This window comes from Anarhichas minor, unplaced genomic scaffold (genome assembly GCF_050575085.1).
Source record: "Anarhichas minor isolate MPS153535 unplaced genomic scaffold, ASM5057508v1 ptg000017l, whole genome shotgun sequence".
Taxonomy (NCBI): domain Eukaryota; kingdom Metazoa; phylum Chordata; class Actinopteri; order Perciformes; family Anarhichadidae; genus Anarhichas; species Anarhichas minor.
Genome location: NW_027466463.1, coordinates 6,068,126 through 6,085,875, shown reverse-complemented (window position 1 = coordinate 6,085,875; position 17,750 = coordinate 6,068,126). Strand labels below are relative to the sequence as shown.

Below are 17,750 nucleotides of genomic sequence, written 5' to 3'. Positions count from 1 at the left end.
TCTGCTGGTTCATTAAATGCTGTCAGTTAAAAATAAAACAGGGAAGATGAGTCGAGAAAAGTCTTTGGAGAAGTGAACAAAAGTAGAGCCATTTACAGAACAGAACTTGTTAATGGGGATGTCCAAAAAGAAAAGTAGAAAAATGTCATGAAAAAAGTCAAAGTATAGTATGTTGAAAAATGTCATGGCAAAAAATATCAAGAAAAAACGTATAGCATTGTATGTTGAAAAAAGTTATAGTACAGTACGTCGAAACATGTCAAAATCACCTCCTATAAATCACTGCGCCGCTTTTTACATCTCTCCACCCATCTGCGTGTCAACCTGCAGTGCAACCGAGCTCTATTTTATACGGTTATTTTTTATTATTGTTGTCATTGGTAAGCACCACACATCTGCCTACCCAGGCCGGCTTCCCATTGGTTTAACGGATTGTCCGTCGCGGCACTTCCGTCCGTTTGGCCGGTTTTGATTGGCCGACGTGCCTCTCTTTTTCCTCTTCTTCGCGGCGGTGGGTCGGAGCCGCTGTGTCCCCGGTCTGGCACGTTCCTAGCCAAATTCTCCACGGTGTAAAATTTGATCCCCCCCTTTTTTCACGAAACCAAAAATATCCCCCCTTCAATTCCCTGCAACCGCTTCTACGTTTCCGCTCAACACACACCTCCAAATCTCCACCAGATACATCTGAAGATGGCGGTGGTAAGCGGGATGTCGGGGTCGGCTGTAGCCCGGCTGGAGGGCCGAGAATTCGAGTATCTGATGAAGAAAAGGTCGGTGACCATCGGCCGGAACTCCTCCCAGGGTTCGGTGGATGTCAGCATGGGACACTCCAGCTTTATCTCCCGGCGGCACCTCGAAATATTCACCGCGGGGGAAGACGGCACCGGCACGGGGGAATTCTACCTCCGTTGCCTCGGAAAAAACGGGGTGTTTGTTGATGGGGTGTTCCAGAGAAGAGGGGCGCCACCGCTCCAGCTTCCACGAATGTAAGATTGTTACGACCAGTTTGCTTCAACTACAAACATTTTGCGGATTTGTGGTGTTCGTGTGTTGTTATTGTTTTGTTGTCCCGCAGCGGTGTTTGCACGTGCTGGTGTCAAGTAGCGTAAGTCGAATGCGTGCTGCTCGTTTGTATGGCGAAAACGTCACAGGAACTCTCTATGCCAAACGGTGTAACGGTAATCCCCCAAAACACATTTAACTTGATTCACCACCTGCTGTTAATGGTTTGTATCTGGTTTATTCGGCATACAGTCCACCAACACACTTTAGTGTTGTCAAGAGAGTTACTCGCCATAGTGCATTAATGTTACGTGGAAGATAGACTTTATGTAAAATACATAAAAAAATAATTTTATTTATTTTCTGCTAACCGGTGTTTCGTGCATTCCGAATTGTACAGTGAACTCAAGCCATTCAAAACTGTCTTTAATACATGTCCCCCAATGTCTGTGTTTACTGATAGCAAAGTGAGCAACATTAAGTTAGCTATAATTGTTATAGGATTTGGCGCAAAACTAGAGAACTTATTGTGTTGTTTGGCTAACGCTCAACTGCTACTGTCCCACCTAACATGCTAGCAACACATGCTAAAGAGTTGGACTTGTAGGGTAGTGTGTCTGACATGCTGCAACACAATATGCAACGTATTTTACTTTTATGCCGTTAGATACTGGGCACAACACATTCTCTTTACGTGTTTCAACGTCAACTACGACGCTAAGGCCAGTGTTGTAGTGTGAGCTGGCTCAATGTCAACTTGGCCTCAGGTACCCTGTCGGTATGTTGACACTGCTCAGCTTGTTTGTCAGTCCTTTCCCCTCTCAGTTGGTAATCTCCCTAAACTCAGCTTGAATTGTTGTTGTGGTAGCTCACATTTTACATTTAATCTTTATTAATGTGTAGGTATGATATGTCCATGTGGTCACCACGCCACAGGAGTAAATCATTGGAAAGTGTCAGCAGCAGGTCCAAATATACCCTATTAATAATAAATGAGAAACGTTAGACATGATGAGTTACATAATGGTACTGCTGGACGTCCATATTTAAACCGCGAGGCTGAAACTCGGTGCTCCTCTCTTGGCCTCAGTTGGACCTCCTTGGCCTGCTTGTTGCCAGGCAGGAAGCTCGTTTGTCCGTCTGTAGTAAGCATTGTGTTGCCCACTTATGTCATTTGTCTTCAAATGCAGACAAATAAACATTTAAGTGGAAATGTATCGACATTAAAACACGCACTCAGCGTTTGTGCCTGTGTTCTGTTCCCAGGTGTTGTTTCCGGTTCCCCAGCACAAGTATAAAGATCACGTTCACAGCCCTGTCCAATGACAAGAAGGAGCCAAGGAACGTGCCGGAATCACCGGTCAAGCCCGTCCAACCCCAAATTTCCCCTCTGACCATCAACATTCCTGACAACATTGCCCACCTCATGAGCCCACTGCCTTCACCTACTGGCACCCTCAGGTGAGAGGGGGTCTAAAGTGTACAGTGATAACATTGTCTACATTTTTCTCATTGAAGTGGTTGTTTTGTCACATGAATTCAGAATTCCAGATGTTTTTTTGTTTTCTCAGTGCGGTAAACTCCTGTCCGTCAAGTCCTCGGGGAGCTGGATTCTCCAGCTACAGGACAGGCCGCGTCCTGGCCTCTGACCTAATAGGGGACAACTCCCAATCAGAAAACGACAAAGAGGCCTCAGGTGAAGACAGCCCAAAGGTGAGCAGTCCGGAGCGTAGAGCCGGCCAATCGGAACGTGGATGAAAACAGTTTTGTGTGTCTGAAAAATTCTCTTTAAATACATTTAAAAAAAGAAGCAAACAAGAGGGGGTGCACGACAAAGACGGCAGTCTTCAGAGAATCTCAGTGGATTCCTATTGGCGTCTGAGCGCTGCGAACACCATCCCTGGTTACTCATTGAAGTCTAAAAATTACCCAACGCTCACAACAACATAGACTTTGGAGCACAGGATTTGGTTGAACTTTGCTAAGTCTGTGCGTGTTCGTGCATGTATGCGCTTGTGATCTAACTAAAACCTTTTTCATTTCATTGATAAAAAACCATTTCCTTCCTCTCTTCTTTTCTTGTCCACAGGATGACTCCAAACCTCCGTACTCGTACGCACAACTAATAGTCCAAGCGATCACCATGGCCCCGGATAAACAGCTCACGCTGAACGGAATATACACCCATATCACCAAGAACTACCCCTACTACAGAACAGCTGATAAAGGCTGGCAGGTCAGAGTCTTCACTACGTGGTACCGTTGTTTACACTTGCAGTATGTGGTTGTATAGTAACGCATACACCGTTCGTTGCACGGCTTTTGGTAACGCTCCGCGTGCGTGTCGGTGTTTTCACAGAACTCCATCCGCCACAACCTGTCCCTGAACCGGTACTTCATCAAAGTGGCCCGCTCTCAGGAGGAGCCGGGCAAAGGCTCCTTCTGGAGGATCGACCCCGCCTCCGAGGGCAAGCTGATAGATCAGGCCTTCAGGAAGCGCCGGCCGAGGGGAGTGCCCTGCTTCAGGACCCCTGTGGGTCCTCTTTCCTCCAGGTATAGAGCCCTTTAAACGGGCCACATCAGGCTCCTTTTTCAAGTTTGTGCTTGTATTAGGGGTTTCTGCTAGAACATGTTTACATGCTTTAATGTTCAAAAAACACAATTTCTTTCTCTGAATAAATCTGTATTCACCGTCAGTCTTAAGACGCTCCGTTTTAGAGCCTGTTTCTTTAAGCTCTACTCTCCAAAAAAAAGCCCTGTCTGCTCTGATTGGCTTGTGAGAAAAAGAAGGTGCACCTTACTAACTTACTCAGATGTGGGGCGGTATATCCCAATGAGCCTGCATGGGACATAAGAAGGGGAGCCAAATTTGATTGGCTTGTTGAATCACATGTTTTCTGATCTAGGCAGCCCACTGTCGTCTTATTTCACAGTTTACCACTCCAGATACCCAAATGTACGTCCACAAGCACCGAAAAAGTTTCCCTGATGTGTCCCCTTTAATTTAGACACGAGTGTGTTACTGCACAAGTTTGTACGGCTACAACATATGTCCAGAATCAACCTTACTTCTTCATCCGCCCCAGGAGCGCTCCAGCTTCTCCCAGCCACACAGGGCCACTGTCTGCCCACTCCAGCGGGGTCCAGACTCCAGACAGCCTGTCCAGAGAGGGGTCCCCAGTCCCCATGGAGCCAGAGCCAACACCTCCACCAGCCCCCACCCAAACCACGACAGTCCAGCCCAAGCTCGCTGTCATCCAAGAGGCCCGCTTTGCACAGAGCTCCCCTGGTAAAGCATAACCTTTTTGTGACATTTTTAACGCTGAGGTAAAAATGAAAATAGTACTCACTGTTGCTCTTATTTGTGTGTGTCCCCCTGCCAGGCTCCCACCTCAACAACCAGCCGGTCTTGATCACCGTGCAGCGCCAGATGCCTCAAACGACCATGAAGCCTGTGACCTACACCATGGCGTCGCCAGCCATCGTAACCACGTCGGTTAGCTCCGCCCCCATCATGCAGACGGTGCACGTCCTCCACCAGATCCCGGCCGTCGCCATGGCAACTGTCGGCGGACAGTCCGCTGCCATGGTGAGACCCGGACCTCAGGAGAACGGAGGCGGAGAGCACCGAGAGATCAAGCGTGAGTTCCTGGTAGCAGTTCACTCGTAGCAGTTCTGCTGCGGAGGAAGTGTGGCAGCCACCTGCTGTCGCAAAGCATGCTGTTTTAGACTGTATGTGTGAACTGAGTTTAACATGATTTTTTTTCTCCCTGCTCGTAGTCAAAGTGGGGTCGATCCCATCCATCACAGCCTCGTCGATAGGCGGAGTCAGCCGCATCATCCAGAGCTCTCAGGCTGCGCCTCTGACGACGGTAACCATCGTGCAACAAGCCCCGCTCGGCCAGCACCAGCTCCCGATAAAGGCCATCACGCAAAACGGGACCCATCTGATCCCCATCAGTGCTGCTGCTAGCACAGGTGACACACACACACACACACACACACAGCAACTAAGACATCCAATCCCTCTTCTTCATTACGTTACTGTGCTTAACCCACACCAATTATCGATTAGAGGAATAGCATGAAAAACGATTTGCAAGAGAAGTGAGCTGGGACAGACGGCAATATGAAACCCCCCGATTGCACTGAAAGCTGTAGCGTACGGTGTCCCGCCATGTCGGGCTGAGTGTCTTTATCCTGCACTCGCACATAAATTGACACGTAGCAGCTCCTGCATGGTCGTTTTTGTGATGTGTATATCTGCTGAAGGATGTTTTCATCCTTGACCCACGTGAGAAGGATCATATGAAAAAAGTATTGTGTACGGTACATAGCAAGGGTAAAGTACGAGCATTATGTCATAAAAACACAAGATCACTATGTAAACACAAGATCACTATGTAAACATAGCTATAAGACGAGTGCATGTAGTTCGTCTCTGCCGATTCAAAGTGGTCGTAATAACTCCTTTCTTTCTTCTTTCTACCAGCCGTTGCGAACCCTCTTCACCTCCTGGCGGCCCACGCCTCAGCCTCGGCGTCCCTCCCTACCAAGAGGCAGAACGGAGAACTGCAAGGCCAACCCCAATCAAAGAGGGTGAAAACACAGGAGGAAGAGGAGGTTGGAGCAGCAGCCGCCAACAACAACAACAACAACAACAACAACAAAAACGGCACTACGGACAGAGCCGGAGAAGCGGGGGTCAGTGAACAGATCGGTGACAAGTAGCCTCCCCACACACACACACACACACACACCCACACACACACGCCGGTCTGCATCCTGACCCCTTGCTCTCCTGTACGCATTGAGCCTCACACCTTCCACACTCACCCTTCCATCATCAACTCCAAGGTGCCAAAAAAACAAAACTAGACGAGACTCGGAAACAGCTGCAGAACTACAGAATGACCCGCCCCCAAAATCCTCCTCCATATATTTAGCACCATGAAATACAGTACGATGCAAAAACTGAAACCAAATTTGAAATTCAAAGAGTTGCCGATGATGCTCGAGACCCAGACGGCAAGAAGAAGCACAGGCAGACATTTTCACAAATCCAAGATTTCCAGATCAAAAAAAAAAATGAATAAAAAAAAATGACTTTTATTGGACAAGTGAGGAGTCCTGAAACTTCCCCCCCCCCAAGACGGAAAGGAGCCTCATCCTGGTAGCATTACAAACAAGTGCTTTACTGTTTGTCGGATAGAGAAAGCGACAGAGCGGAGTCACCAGTAGTGTATTCCGCTAAAGGGAAGGAAGCGTGTGGACGTTCCCGTCTCCGGCAGCTAGCCTCCATGTCGACCTACCTAACCCAGTCGTGAGTAGATATGCAGTATTCCGTTGTACACGTGTATCTTTGGATCTTTTTTGAGTGTTTCCCAAGGCACAGATACTATCTAGTAATAATTAACTAAAAGCTATAAGTGGGGTCTTTAAGAACATTTAAACATCACGACATGATATTTTGGGAATCTTTTTTTTTTTTTTTTTTGATATATGTGGACTCTTTGTTCAGTGAAATGAATGTAGTAAAGAAAACACTATCTATGGAGTGGATGTTCTTTCTTTTGTTTTTTCTGCTGATTCATGCAAATGAAATTTCTTAATCACTGTACATCTACAGATATTTTTTTTTTCAGATTTTACAAATATCCTATGAGATAAAGTATATTCCCATGCGTATTTGACCATGTGCTTCATCAAGCTTGCATGTTACGGATCTAGAGACAATGTACTTGAGCAGATTATTTGAATATGGAACTGAAGAAAATTTTGACTGAATCTACGTTATATGATTCTGACCAGTGCTGCACTTAACCCTCTTAGTTTTTTGTTTTTTTGTACTCTGATTTTGCTGTTTTTTCCACCCCTGTCATCATGGGCTGTGTTTGTTACATTTTGTGTTGAAGTCGGCAACTCTTTGCTTGATTATTTGATTCTGTTCAGGCTACCAAACAAGCCTGTTCAGAATGTTTTCTATGTTACACAAGGAAAAACAAGCGATAGGTGTTCGTTCTGCTTCAGTGGGTGTTTTTTTTTTTTTTTTATATATATATATAAATTTATTTAAAACACAACTTTTTAGTTTGTATTTCTTTGAGTAAAAGTATTTTTCTGCTGGGCAAATACAAACGTACAATCTGTCTGTTTGAAGAGTTATTTGTTTTTGTCAGAATGTGGAAAGAGATCAGACTTATTAAAGGTACAGTGTGTGAGATTTAGCGCCATCGAGTGGTGAGGTTGGAGATTGCAAGCAACCACGTACCCTCCACTCGCCCCTCTTTCCAAGCGTGTCTGAGACCTACGGTGGTCCTCAGGTAGGGATAGGTGTCGTTAGGGGTTTATTACTACAAGGAGCTACTCTTATCAATAATCTTCATGATTAAATAATTCCTTTTAAAAAACACCGATTCAGAACAGACAGGATTAGAAGATATTTATAATTTAGATATAACTAATTGTTTCTACAGCAGAAACGGAAGTGTTTACAACAGCAACGTCACTATATAAAGTCATTAAGTGAATAAATGATGTTAATCAATAATGAACACATATCAGATGGTATCAGTCATTCCTCCTGGCACAGAAGTTTACAAGATCTAACTGAGATAAACGGACGGGAGACGGACCGCTTCTGTTGCAGCTTGTTTGTAAAAAGACAGAAAAGGCCGAACTTTCGTGCTGTTTTTGTAAACATAGCGGCGGTGGACGGCAGGCTGTGGAAGACGCCGATCGGATTAAGTTTCCCTTTCGTTTACATGTTCATGCTAGTTGAACAGATATATTGATAAAGTATCTGCTTTTTACTCGCAAACTGTTCTATTGCACGTACAGTGACAAGCGTAGTTGTCAACTCGAGTAATCTTCACTTCACCTGGTTCACTGAACTGTCCACGGCAGCCGTGTGTGTGTGTTTTTCTGCGTGTGTGTGTGTGTGGTGTGTGTGTGTGGTGTGACATGGTGGACTCAGTGGAAAAGGACCCTGAGCTAACGAAAACATAACCATTCCTAGTTTCAGGTCATTATACACTGATTAAAAGTTATGTTATAAATACAGATAATAATAAATATATATAATAAATATTACACACTCTTACTTTAAAGATAGACTAACAATAAAATGAAGTAAGAGTATGGAACATTACTGGATGAGCTTAAGATGTTGAGGACTTTGCTAGTGACGGCTGAACCATTCCTCAGATATTAGAGGATGCTATTGTACCCATGAATGAAGAAAACATCCTCACTGGTGAAATACGGAAACGACTCATTTGGTAAACGGTGTTGGACAAGTTACTTAAAGTGAAAACATTCACTCACAATAATCCCACCTCACTTATTGAAAAAGTAACAACATAACTATGTACAGTTAGTCACATTACTCCTTACAACTGTATCTATGGCGCCTTTTAAACAACTCTGAACAAAACCAGGTGTGTCCTGAATGTAGTTTAACCAGTTTAGTGTGAGCGTGCCCCAGTGATAGATATGCTCAGCACCTTTTACAATGATACAAATGTGAAGACAAACAAACAATAGTAATAACCACTATTTATTGAAAGGCAAATTAGAGCTCACTTACAGACATTTTATTGATCCTGTGAGAGATTTGAATTACTAATCCAAGAAAACACTTTTTTGGGGGGGTTTTAAAAAATCAATAGATTTAATGAAACTTCTTTGCGTGAGCTTTTACAAGCTCTGGCCGACTGAATGCCATTTCACAGGCTGAACATTTATGGGGTTTCTCTCCCGTATGTATCATTTGGTGTCTCTTCAGAATACCCCCGCTATTAAAACGTTTGTCACATGTCGGGCATTTGTACGGCTTTTCCCCCGTGTGCATCCTCATGTGTGCAGTGAGGTAATAGGACTGCACAAACCCCTTGCCACATTCTCGACACTTGAACGGCCTCTCCCCAGTGTGGTAGCGAGTGTGTATCTTCAGCTCCGACACCGACCTGAAACTCTTGCCGCACTCGACGCACGAGTACGGCCGCTCCTCCGTGTGGGTCAGGTCGTGTCTCGTCAACGAACTCGCACTTCGGAACAGTTTTCCGCAGCGGGAGCAAGGGTAGCGCACGCCGGTGTGTAGTTTCGCCACGTGGAGGTCCAGGCTCCTCTTGAGCACGTACACTTGTCCGCAGTGCTCGCAGCAGAAGCGCTTCTCCGTGGTGCCGCCGTGACAGCACAGCCTGTGCCTCTTCAGAGCGGCGTTGGACCTGCTGCCTTTCCCGCAATCCCAGCAGAGGAACGGAGCCTCTTTTGTGTGAGTCCGGTCGTGCAGCGTCAGAGCGGACGCGTAACCGAACGCTTTCGGACACTTGGGGCACTTGAAAGGGAGATCGCCCGTGTGGAACCTCTCGTGCCTGATCAGACCTCTCAAAGCCGTGTACGTTCGTTCACACGAGGTGCAGGGAAAAGGTCCTCTAAAGTCGTGCACGTCGACATAATGCTGGTTGAGGTCTATGAAACCTTTGAAACTCTCACCGCACTTAGTGCACGAACGAGACTTGTGTCTCAGATTATGCATTTTAAGTCTCGCCTTGTCTGGGAAAGACCTGTTGCATTCCACACAATAAAGTGAGGTATCGGTGGGTTTATGTGTATTTCTCGAGTTGAAACCCTTTGACTTCCTGCCTCTCTGATTACCCCAATGAGGTTCCTGACTCTGCTCCTTCATGTCTCCTAACTGGACTTTGCTGCTGAATGATTGGGTATTTTGCTGGGTGGGAACAGGCACTCCCTCTCCTGAAGGAGCCCCCACTTGTTTCAGATTGATCCCGACTTCCGTAGGCAGAGTTCGGAGTTGGCTGCGAACTTCGCCTGGCTTTGGGTCTTGAGCGTCTTTTTCTTCGTGCGTTTCAGAGGACGAGTTCTGAGGCCGTGGCAGAGCGATTCGACATACATTTAACTCGTGCACCTTAAGGTCGTGCTTGAACTGAAAGCGTTTCTCACACCGCGAGCATCGGAAAGGCCGCTCTCCGGTGTGGGTCCTCTGATGTCGTCTCATATCTGACGCGCGACTGTACGTCTTAGCGCATAAGGGACAAGTCTTGCTGGTTGACAGGACTCGAGGATTTCTCTTTGGCAGCTCATTTTTGGTTGTTGTTGAAATGTTTTTCACCTTTAGACCTCGGTATTCTCTGATGGGCCTCTGGGATGTGACCACAGCAGGTGCACACAGTACAGGCGACGGCACTACATTAGATATGTTGATGTTTTGCACTTTGCTGGAAGTTTCTTCTTTCGTGCAGTTTTCTGTCTCACTAGGGCTCATGACATTGTGCTCACTGTCATCTGTAGTTCTAACCAATGCCTGAACCTTTTCGTCCTCTCTAATATCGACCACGGAGTCTTCAGCAGAGGGCTTATTCTCTGTGGTAACAGGTTTCTCAGCAAGGATTTCAACATTGTAACCTGCTTGGACCTCAACGGCACAGGAGTCTACACTCGTCTTATCCCCGTCCAAAGAGTTGAGATGTTGAACAGAGCGGGAGATCTCGTCCTCTACTCCTGCTCCACCGCTAACCATGGACTGATTCTCCAAGCCTCCGGTCTCTCTGCTCTCTGGTCCGTCGCTCTCCGTCTTTACATCAGCTGCACTTTTTCTCAGTGTAGTGGTCTCCACTATCAGTTCTTTGTTGAATGCTTCCATGTAATCGGTTAACACATTTACTTCTAGTGCCGTTTCTTCTTGTTCGGTCACGGCTGTTGTCAAAGGTGGCAGACAGAGAGCTGAACAAATGCTGGCACCAACTGTTTGATTATCTGAAAATGTGAAATACACAGTTACCACTAGATAAATAGCTGAGTGCCTTATATATCAGCTCTACCGTGAATGTTGTACCGCCATTATGTCAGTTTTCCATCCAAACTACACTGCATGCTTACCACTTTCATTTAGCTGAGCGAGGTCTTTTTGATATTCCAGGAGAGACTTAAGTTCCTGAGATTGACAGAAAGACTGCAGACATTCAGACAGAACCGCAGGCACGTCGCTGAGCATACAGGCAACCTGCTCATGAGAAAGATCACATCAATTGAATTGTTAAACATTGTGGTGGAAAATGCTCAGTTGCTTTCTTTCCAAGAATGAGATGTAGTTTACAATTTACAATGTATTCATTTGTGAGCTCCATAGGTTGAGGTAGGTGTATTTCTCTACTTTGGACCAGGTCTGAAAAATGAAGCCAATGCTGAAGTACCCTAAACTTGCATTCTCTCTACTGACCAGCAGGGGGCGACTCCTCTGGTTGCAAAAAGAAGTCAGATTGTATAGAAGTCTATGAGAAAATGACTCTACTTCTCTCTTGATTTATTCCCTCAGTAAACATTGTAAACATGAGTTTATGGTCTCAATCTCTAGTTTCAAGTCTTCTTCAACACAGCATGATGTTCATTTAGTAAATGATGGTCCATTTAGAGTCAAATAGACCATAAAGCAGAGTATGCTTTAGGGCGGGGCTACCTTGTGATTGACACATCGCTACCACGGTGTTGTCTTGGAACTTTAACCCTTTCACAGTGTTTTCAGTTCTCTAAAAAGATAATCGAAATATTTTGGCGGCCTAAAATGTCATCGTTTGGTTGTACTTAACTCCACCCTCTAGGGTCACTTCTGGATGGAAAAAACTAAGCTGGCGACGGCCAGAAAACCAAACTCGAGGCTTCAAAACTGTAGTCGGCAAACAAACGGGTGATTTCACGGTGACTATGTCCACTTCTTCCATACAGTCTATGGTTTGGAAAGCGGTTTCCCCATTTCCACTCTTTGCGCTAAGCTAGACTAATCATGTTCTGACTCCAGCTTCATACTTAACGCACTGACTTGCGGTTGATATAAATCTACTTATGTCACTTGGAAAGAAAGCAAATAAGCGTATTTCCCAAAATTCTGAAATATTCTTTTACTTTGAAATGCCGTAAATGTCTTTACACCACAGTGTAAGTTACCTGTTTATGATTTGGTACAGTAAGTAACTTGTCAAGCTGCGAGAGGAATATCTCCACAAACATCTGTATATCTTCAGAATACTGGTCTCCAAATCTCACCGGGAAAACGTCCTAAAATTGAGCGAGTGACATTGATTAACAGTCAGGATGAAAATATCTCAAAATCACACAACCGGAGACACGTACCTGGAAGAAGTGCTGCCTCTCCTGCTGGTCTTTAAGCAGGGTGTGAATGAGCCCAAGGAGGCCCGGTGCAGTCGACCCATCTCCTGAATCTCTTATCTGTGATAAAGGGCAAAAGTCAGCAAGTTCTGGTTGTCATTTAAGAGAAGAGAATAGAAACCACAAAATGCGTGAAATACAGACAAATGTACCTCTGAGTTCCACAATGAAGTGATTATGTCCAGGTGTGGCTGAATGGTCTTAATGTCTATTGTCTGCTCTGGGCGACACAACTCCAGTGTCAGCTAAAACCAAGACAAAATTGGAAAATGTTTTAAACTTCAGCCGTATGTGACGAGCAAACACGTATGAGTTGTCGTGTGTCTCTAAACAGCAAATAAGTTGCAAAAGGAAACTCAATATCGCAACATATTGGCTTCCTCACACGGTACCTGAGCCCGGAGGCCAAGGCTCAGCAAACACCTCTGTCTGGGATTAAGAAGCTCTGGGACGATCTCAGTGACTGCTGTCACAAAGTCGTCCAGCAGCCCGTAATTGGCCACAACTTTCTGCTGGACAGTCTCCCAGATAGCTGCAGAGACCAGCCGGAGCGGTGGGACCAGGAGACGCAGACAGGACAAGGGCAGAGGGGCAGCTAGATAACGAGAGAATAATGAGTCGTTTAAAAAGCAGTACAGACAGAAAATATTGTGGTAATTCAGGAAAAACAAGCTGTGATAAATGAGCATGTAGAATAGATTGATATTTAAAAAATAAAAATAAAAAAGTTAGAGGGTGAAGAAGGTATTTCTTCGGCAAATCATGTGATGCACAATAGGCCTATTATTCATAATTGTTATATTTCGATGCCCCATTTGTAGAGCAGGATTTGGTCATTTTTCTTAAAGTTTTGGTCTGTTAATTGGAAACGTTTCAACACACAGCTTGTTACGGTCCTCACCGTTATACTTTAATGGAAGAAAATGATCGAAATGACAAGCGAACCGAATACAAAAGCTAAACTTCTCTCGCGACGGGTCTTGTTCAACGCATGCCATGCGTGCCGAATTGTAGAGTAGATTCAGACACGGTCCTTGAGTTCCATTTCAAGGGCAATGTCCGTCTGGGGGAACAAAAACGCGAATGATGTCTTAATTTGACGGATTCAGAACGGAGTTCTGTGTCATGTTTGAATAAGAGAGGCACGGCGGGCGACGTTTGTGAAACGTTCAACCGCAATACTGTCCAGCAACACACAAAAACAAAGCTAATAGCAAGAATTAACTCACACAATAAACCCTGGAAGAAAGATAATGCAACATATATATCTAATGCTCGCTTTTTTGTTGACACGTTAAATTACGTTCATCGAAGAAACAAACATTAAAAAAAAAAAAAAACAACTGTTTTTCAGCGGGATATTTTAGAGGTTATGGAACGAGGCCACGGCGATGATGTCACACACGATTAAATATATGTATATTTTTGCGAAACATGACTGCTACCTGTCTTCTCTGACACGTGGTGCATAATTCGGCTTCACCGGTTACGTTCTCCTCTCAGAAATGGCAACAAACCATGGCGTTAAGCAGTTAAAGCCAAACAGAGTGAGCACTTAGATGAATCCGGGGACACATTTAGCGGTAACTCAGGAAGTGCAGACTATGCGGAAGTGGATGTCTGTTGACATACTGGGCAGAGACCGCACAGGTGAAAGACTATCTGTGTAACCTGCGAGAAATAACAATAGAACAGTGGGATTACAATACTAAGATGGCGAGTATATAGCAGCAGGTTTTCTTAAAAACCACCGCACCCCCAGGTTTGTTTGTTTGTTGTCTTGGAATTGGAGACATGCCCTGGCGTGTTGGTTTACAATTGGCTGCCATTACCACCTTTATCATCATCTAATATTGAGTACGTCTCAGTGCTAATCCACCGGCCAGTCCGTTCACGTCTTCGAGACTGCAGCCGCTTGTCTGTCCGCTTTCCTACTCAGGGTTGTTGTCCGTTATGTGTCATCTACAGCTGAGGACACTGGTTTTTGTAGCGTGGCTGCTGGGTTACGTCGCCTTCCTGGTCTCCATCAGGAAGATGTGGACGGGGAAATACGTCCGTAGCCCACTCGCCCGCTCGCTGTTTATGAACATGGCGAGCGAGAACGAAGCGGACGCGGTTGAGACGCAAGAGGTAGGAATTATTCTTAATCCCGTCCGGTAGGTGAATTAGGAGGGTCCGGATTGCTGCCCGTTTTGAGAGACCAACGAGGGTCAATTCACGTATCAAGGCCAGACTCGTGTATGTGCACCGTTTGCCATTGGCAAGCTACAGAGGTTGGACTTGTTACATTTTTAAATTTGGCACAAGGCTGTCCAAAGAAGAGGGTTGATCTTTCCGCCCTTTTTTAACAGTTACTTACATTATTTTATTGTCAGTGCCCTCAAGTAAGTGTGCTGATCTGTTGTTTTATGATTTATTCTTTGCACATTCCAGTCTCACATTTTAGTTTTTAGCAATTAAACTCATGCAAGCATGAATCCTGGATGGATTAATGGGTGGATTCTGTGTCAGAGTTGTCTATTGAAACACCAATAAGGTACACTGGATGCTGTACTTCAAAATAAGATGACATGTCATTGGATGCTGTACTTCAAGATAAGATGACATGTCATTAAATGGTACTCACAAAATCTCAGCGGGAGAGAGTGCCAAACACCAACAGAGGAGCATCTGCATGCTGGAAGTCGAGCTCCCTCAAGGCTTTTTATTTGCAACGATGATAAACATTGACGTGAAAATGTGATGTTCAATCGCACAAAACACAAAAGGATCCAATAAAAGGAACATATGTTATAAGAAGGTTTGATCCACGTTTAAACCATGGAGGTGGAAGTAGATTGCTGCTGTAAATGCTTCCTCAGTTTGACTTAACTTAGTATTCTTCTTCTCCCTGCTGCTCTAGTGGTACCGGTGCGGACCTGAGCTGCTCGGAGATTCAGTGCGACCCCTCTTTGTCCAGAGCCACCTGGACTCGGGCACCAAGGCTTTTCTCAAGGAGAGCGTGGAGAAGTCTGGCTGGCTGTTCACCCAGCTCTATCACTCGTTCGTATCAACGGTCCTCGGCCCACTGGTCTCTCGCACCTCTATTAACGGGTGAGCGGCACAGACGCACCTATGTCTCCGTTTTATCCCCCCCCCCCGTAGTGCAACCGTCCTCTGATGCCGCTCTCCATCTCTCCAGGTTTCTGGGTCGTGGCTCTATGTTTGTGTTTTCCACGGAGCAGTTCCAGCGGCTGCTCCGTATCGACCCGGAGTGGAGGGCCGACAGGCTCCTGGATCTCGGAGCCGGGGACGGGGGTGTCACAGATGTGATGGGTGCCCATTTCAGAGAGGTCTACGTAACCGAGGTTTCGCCGCCCATGAAATGGCATCTCCAGAGGAGGAATTACAAGTGAGCAGTAGACCACGCCGACTCACATCTCAGTTCAGTGTGATAAACATCCCACAACACGGATCCCATCAGTACAACAGATCATATGTCTGACTCACCTATCTGTTGCTCTGAGCTTCAAGCCGCTTCCACTTTTCTGGTTTATTTTTGAGTTTGTTGTTAAGCTACCATTAATGAAACTCAACCTTCACGACAAATGCATCAATAATGAATTAGAAAATGAAAGTCAGCATTTTTGACTGCTAAAACTATAATTTCCTTGAAGCATTAAAAGCAATTTGTTACCATCTGAAAACAGGTTGTTCTTTCTTTCTGTCGTGCTTAGACTGCTGGGCATCGACGAGTGGCAGCAGACTGATTTCCAGTACGATGTGATCAGCTGTCTGAACCTGCTAGACCGCTGTGACGATCCTCTGCATCTCCTGCGGGACATTAAGCTGTCGCTGGTTCCCAACACGGGGAGGCTCATCCTGGCTGCGGTGCTCCCCTTCCAGCCCTATGTGGAAATCGGTTAGTCGGGAACCAACTTGCCTCATTACGCTTATGATTTTCATAGACCTCCCTCTATGAAGCAAATAAAAACCATTCTATCTGTATTTGTTCTTAGGAGGAAAATGGCAGCGTCCCAAAGAACACGTTAAAGTAAAAGGAAAAACGTGGGAGGAGCAAGTGACCAACCTGTCCAATGAGGTTTTCCGGAGGGCGGGGTTCGAGGTGGAGGCCGTGACCCGCTTGCCGTACCTCTGTGAAGGGGACATGTATAACGATTACTACGTTCTAGACGATGCCGTTTTTGTTCTCAAGGCCTCAGAGGAGAGGTCAGAGTCTGCCTGAATACCAAATGCAACGTGGAACTGTGGGAGACCCCGCCAACGCTCCTGGATGGATTTTGGTGCAATTTTCGTACGCTTCATTCATAAAACACAGTATTTCTGATGGTATTTCTTTAGAAATGGTGAGGCAGCTGTGAAGCTCAGGTACTGTAGTTCCTACATTTACCAGCCATGTAGTGTGACAGTGATACCTCTACTTTTTAAACAAACTAACTAACTGAACGACAGCCTGTATTAAAATGCCACTGAAGATCAATTCTTCTCAGACATGTCACTATGCTGTAGGTGTTCGGTTATCCATGAAAATGTTAACGCTTATTGTTTCATCATTGTGCAATGAGAATAATCCTCGGTGAATATTTCAGTTTGTGATGAAGAGGATCAGTGTATGCACACACTTGATTTAAACATTGTATTACATTACAGTAAATAACAGTAAAATGATGGCGACCACAGCTGCTAGTAGTTTACTGTAATTAAACAGGGATTTTTACATTTTTACAGTGATTTCCTCTGTTATGTCGGCACTGCTGCTGGTACCAACTGGGAACTTGGGGCGTCGGGAGAACGGACATTGCTACGGGACGGGGTCATTATCGAACCCCTCCTCACTTGAACAGAAAGGTTACACAACTGAGTCGTTAATTACACTACTACTACAATGCTGCCACTACACAACGTAATGTTAATGTTGTCAGATGTCCCCACATTTGACCCATTGTTAAAATGAAAAATGCTGATTAGTGCAGCTTTAATGCTAAAACATAGTGTAGCTGTATGTAGGAAAAAAAGATTGCTGTCAGTTACACAGCAATATAGCTACAGTTTACCAACATTAGCCACCACACGCGAACGGTAGCACTGTAGCAGAAAAACCCGAGTACACTAAGCAAGGGTGTGTTTTTTTAATTGTAAGAGGAAGATATTATTTAGTCTTTCAACAGTTACATGGTCTCGTTTTAAATCAGTGGTGCACAAATGCACTATTAAAAACGTCCTACAATTAATACAATATTTGTATTGAAAGAGTATCATATGGGTCCCAGAATAAAAAAATACACATAATGAATGGGATGTTAAATTGGTTGAGATTATTTTAGAGACCGTAGAATTGTCAGTCTGGATTACGGTCAGATTATTACAGTCTGACTGTCTCAAACACCCCATTCAAATAGGGTTCAGATTGAGATATATCTTGACTTTCACTCACTTAACTTTTGAACAGGAGAACTGAAAGTTTCACCACGGACTTTAATGGCTAAATGAAGTGTATCCCAACGCATTTGTTGGAAGTGGTCTAATGGTTTCATTAAATAACATATTGACACTTCTGTGATAAA

General features: G+C 45.0%; 2 protein-coding genes across 5 annotated transcripts; one reads left to right on the top strand and one right to left on the bottom strand.

Annotated features, from left to right (window-relative positions):
• Positions 1 to 500: 500 nt before the first annotated feature.
• Positions 501 to 16,911, top strand: LOC142951514 (forkhead box protein K2-like). Of its 3 annotated transcripts, XM_076093099.1 has the most exons (13): positions 501 to 986; positions 2,269 to 2,463; positions 2,574 to 2,715; positions 3,092 to 3,238; positions 3,362 to 3,555; positions 4,089 to 4,291; positions 4,386 to 4,643; positions 4,783 to 4,980; positions 5,495 to 5,706; positions 15,089 to 15,279; positions 15,368 to 15,577; positions 15,903 to 16,087; positions 16,185 to 16,911. In XM_076093099.1, the coding sequence occupies exons 1-13, from the start codon at positions 691 to 693 to the stop codon at positions 16,409 to 16,411; spliced, it is 2,658 nt and encodes an 885-aa protein (XP_075949214.1). In that variant the 5' UTR covers positions 501 to 690; the 3' UTR covers positions 16,412 to 16,911. The 3 variants fall into 3 exon arrangements, with proteins under 3 accessions (XP_075949214.1, XP_075949215.1, XP_075949216.1); XM_076093101.1 differs by lacking the exons at positions 501 to 986; positions 2,269 to 2,463; positions 2,574 to 2,715; ... (4 more) ...; positions 4,783 to 4,980; positions 5,495 to 5,706 and adding exons at positions 12,841 to 13,948; positions 14,155 to 14,316; XM_076093100.1 differs by lacking the exons at positions 501 to 986; positions 2,269 to 2,463; positions 2,574 to 2,715; ... (4 more) ...; positions 4,783 to 4,980; positions 5,495 to 5,706 and adding an exon at positions 12,831 to 14,316.
• Positions 8,547 to 13,830, bottom strand: LOC142951513 (uncharacterized). Of its 2 annotated transcripts, XM_076093097.1 has the most exons (8): positions 13,632 to 13,830; positions 13,088 to 13,249; positions 12,579 to 12,781; positions 12,339 to 12,431; positions 12,151 to 12,246; positions 11,965 to 12,075; positions 10,903 to 11,026; positions 8,547 to 10,779 (listed from the first exon to the last, which is right to left on the bottom strand). In XM_076093097.1, exons 2-8 carry the CDS (start codon positions 13,182 to 13,184, stop codon positions 8,675 to 8,677), a joined length of 2,829 nt encoding a protein of 942 aa, XP_075949212.1. In that variant the 5' UTR covers positions 13,185 to 13,249; positions 13,632 to 13,830; the 3' UTR covers positions 8,547 to 8,674. The 2 variants fall into 2 exon arrangements, with proteins under 2 accessions (XP_075949212.1, XP_075949213.1); XM_076093098.1 differs by lacking the exon at positions 13,088 to 13,249 and having other exon boundaries at positions 13,632 to 13,826.
• Positions 16,912 to 17,750: the final 839 nt, after the last annotated feature.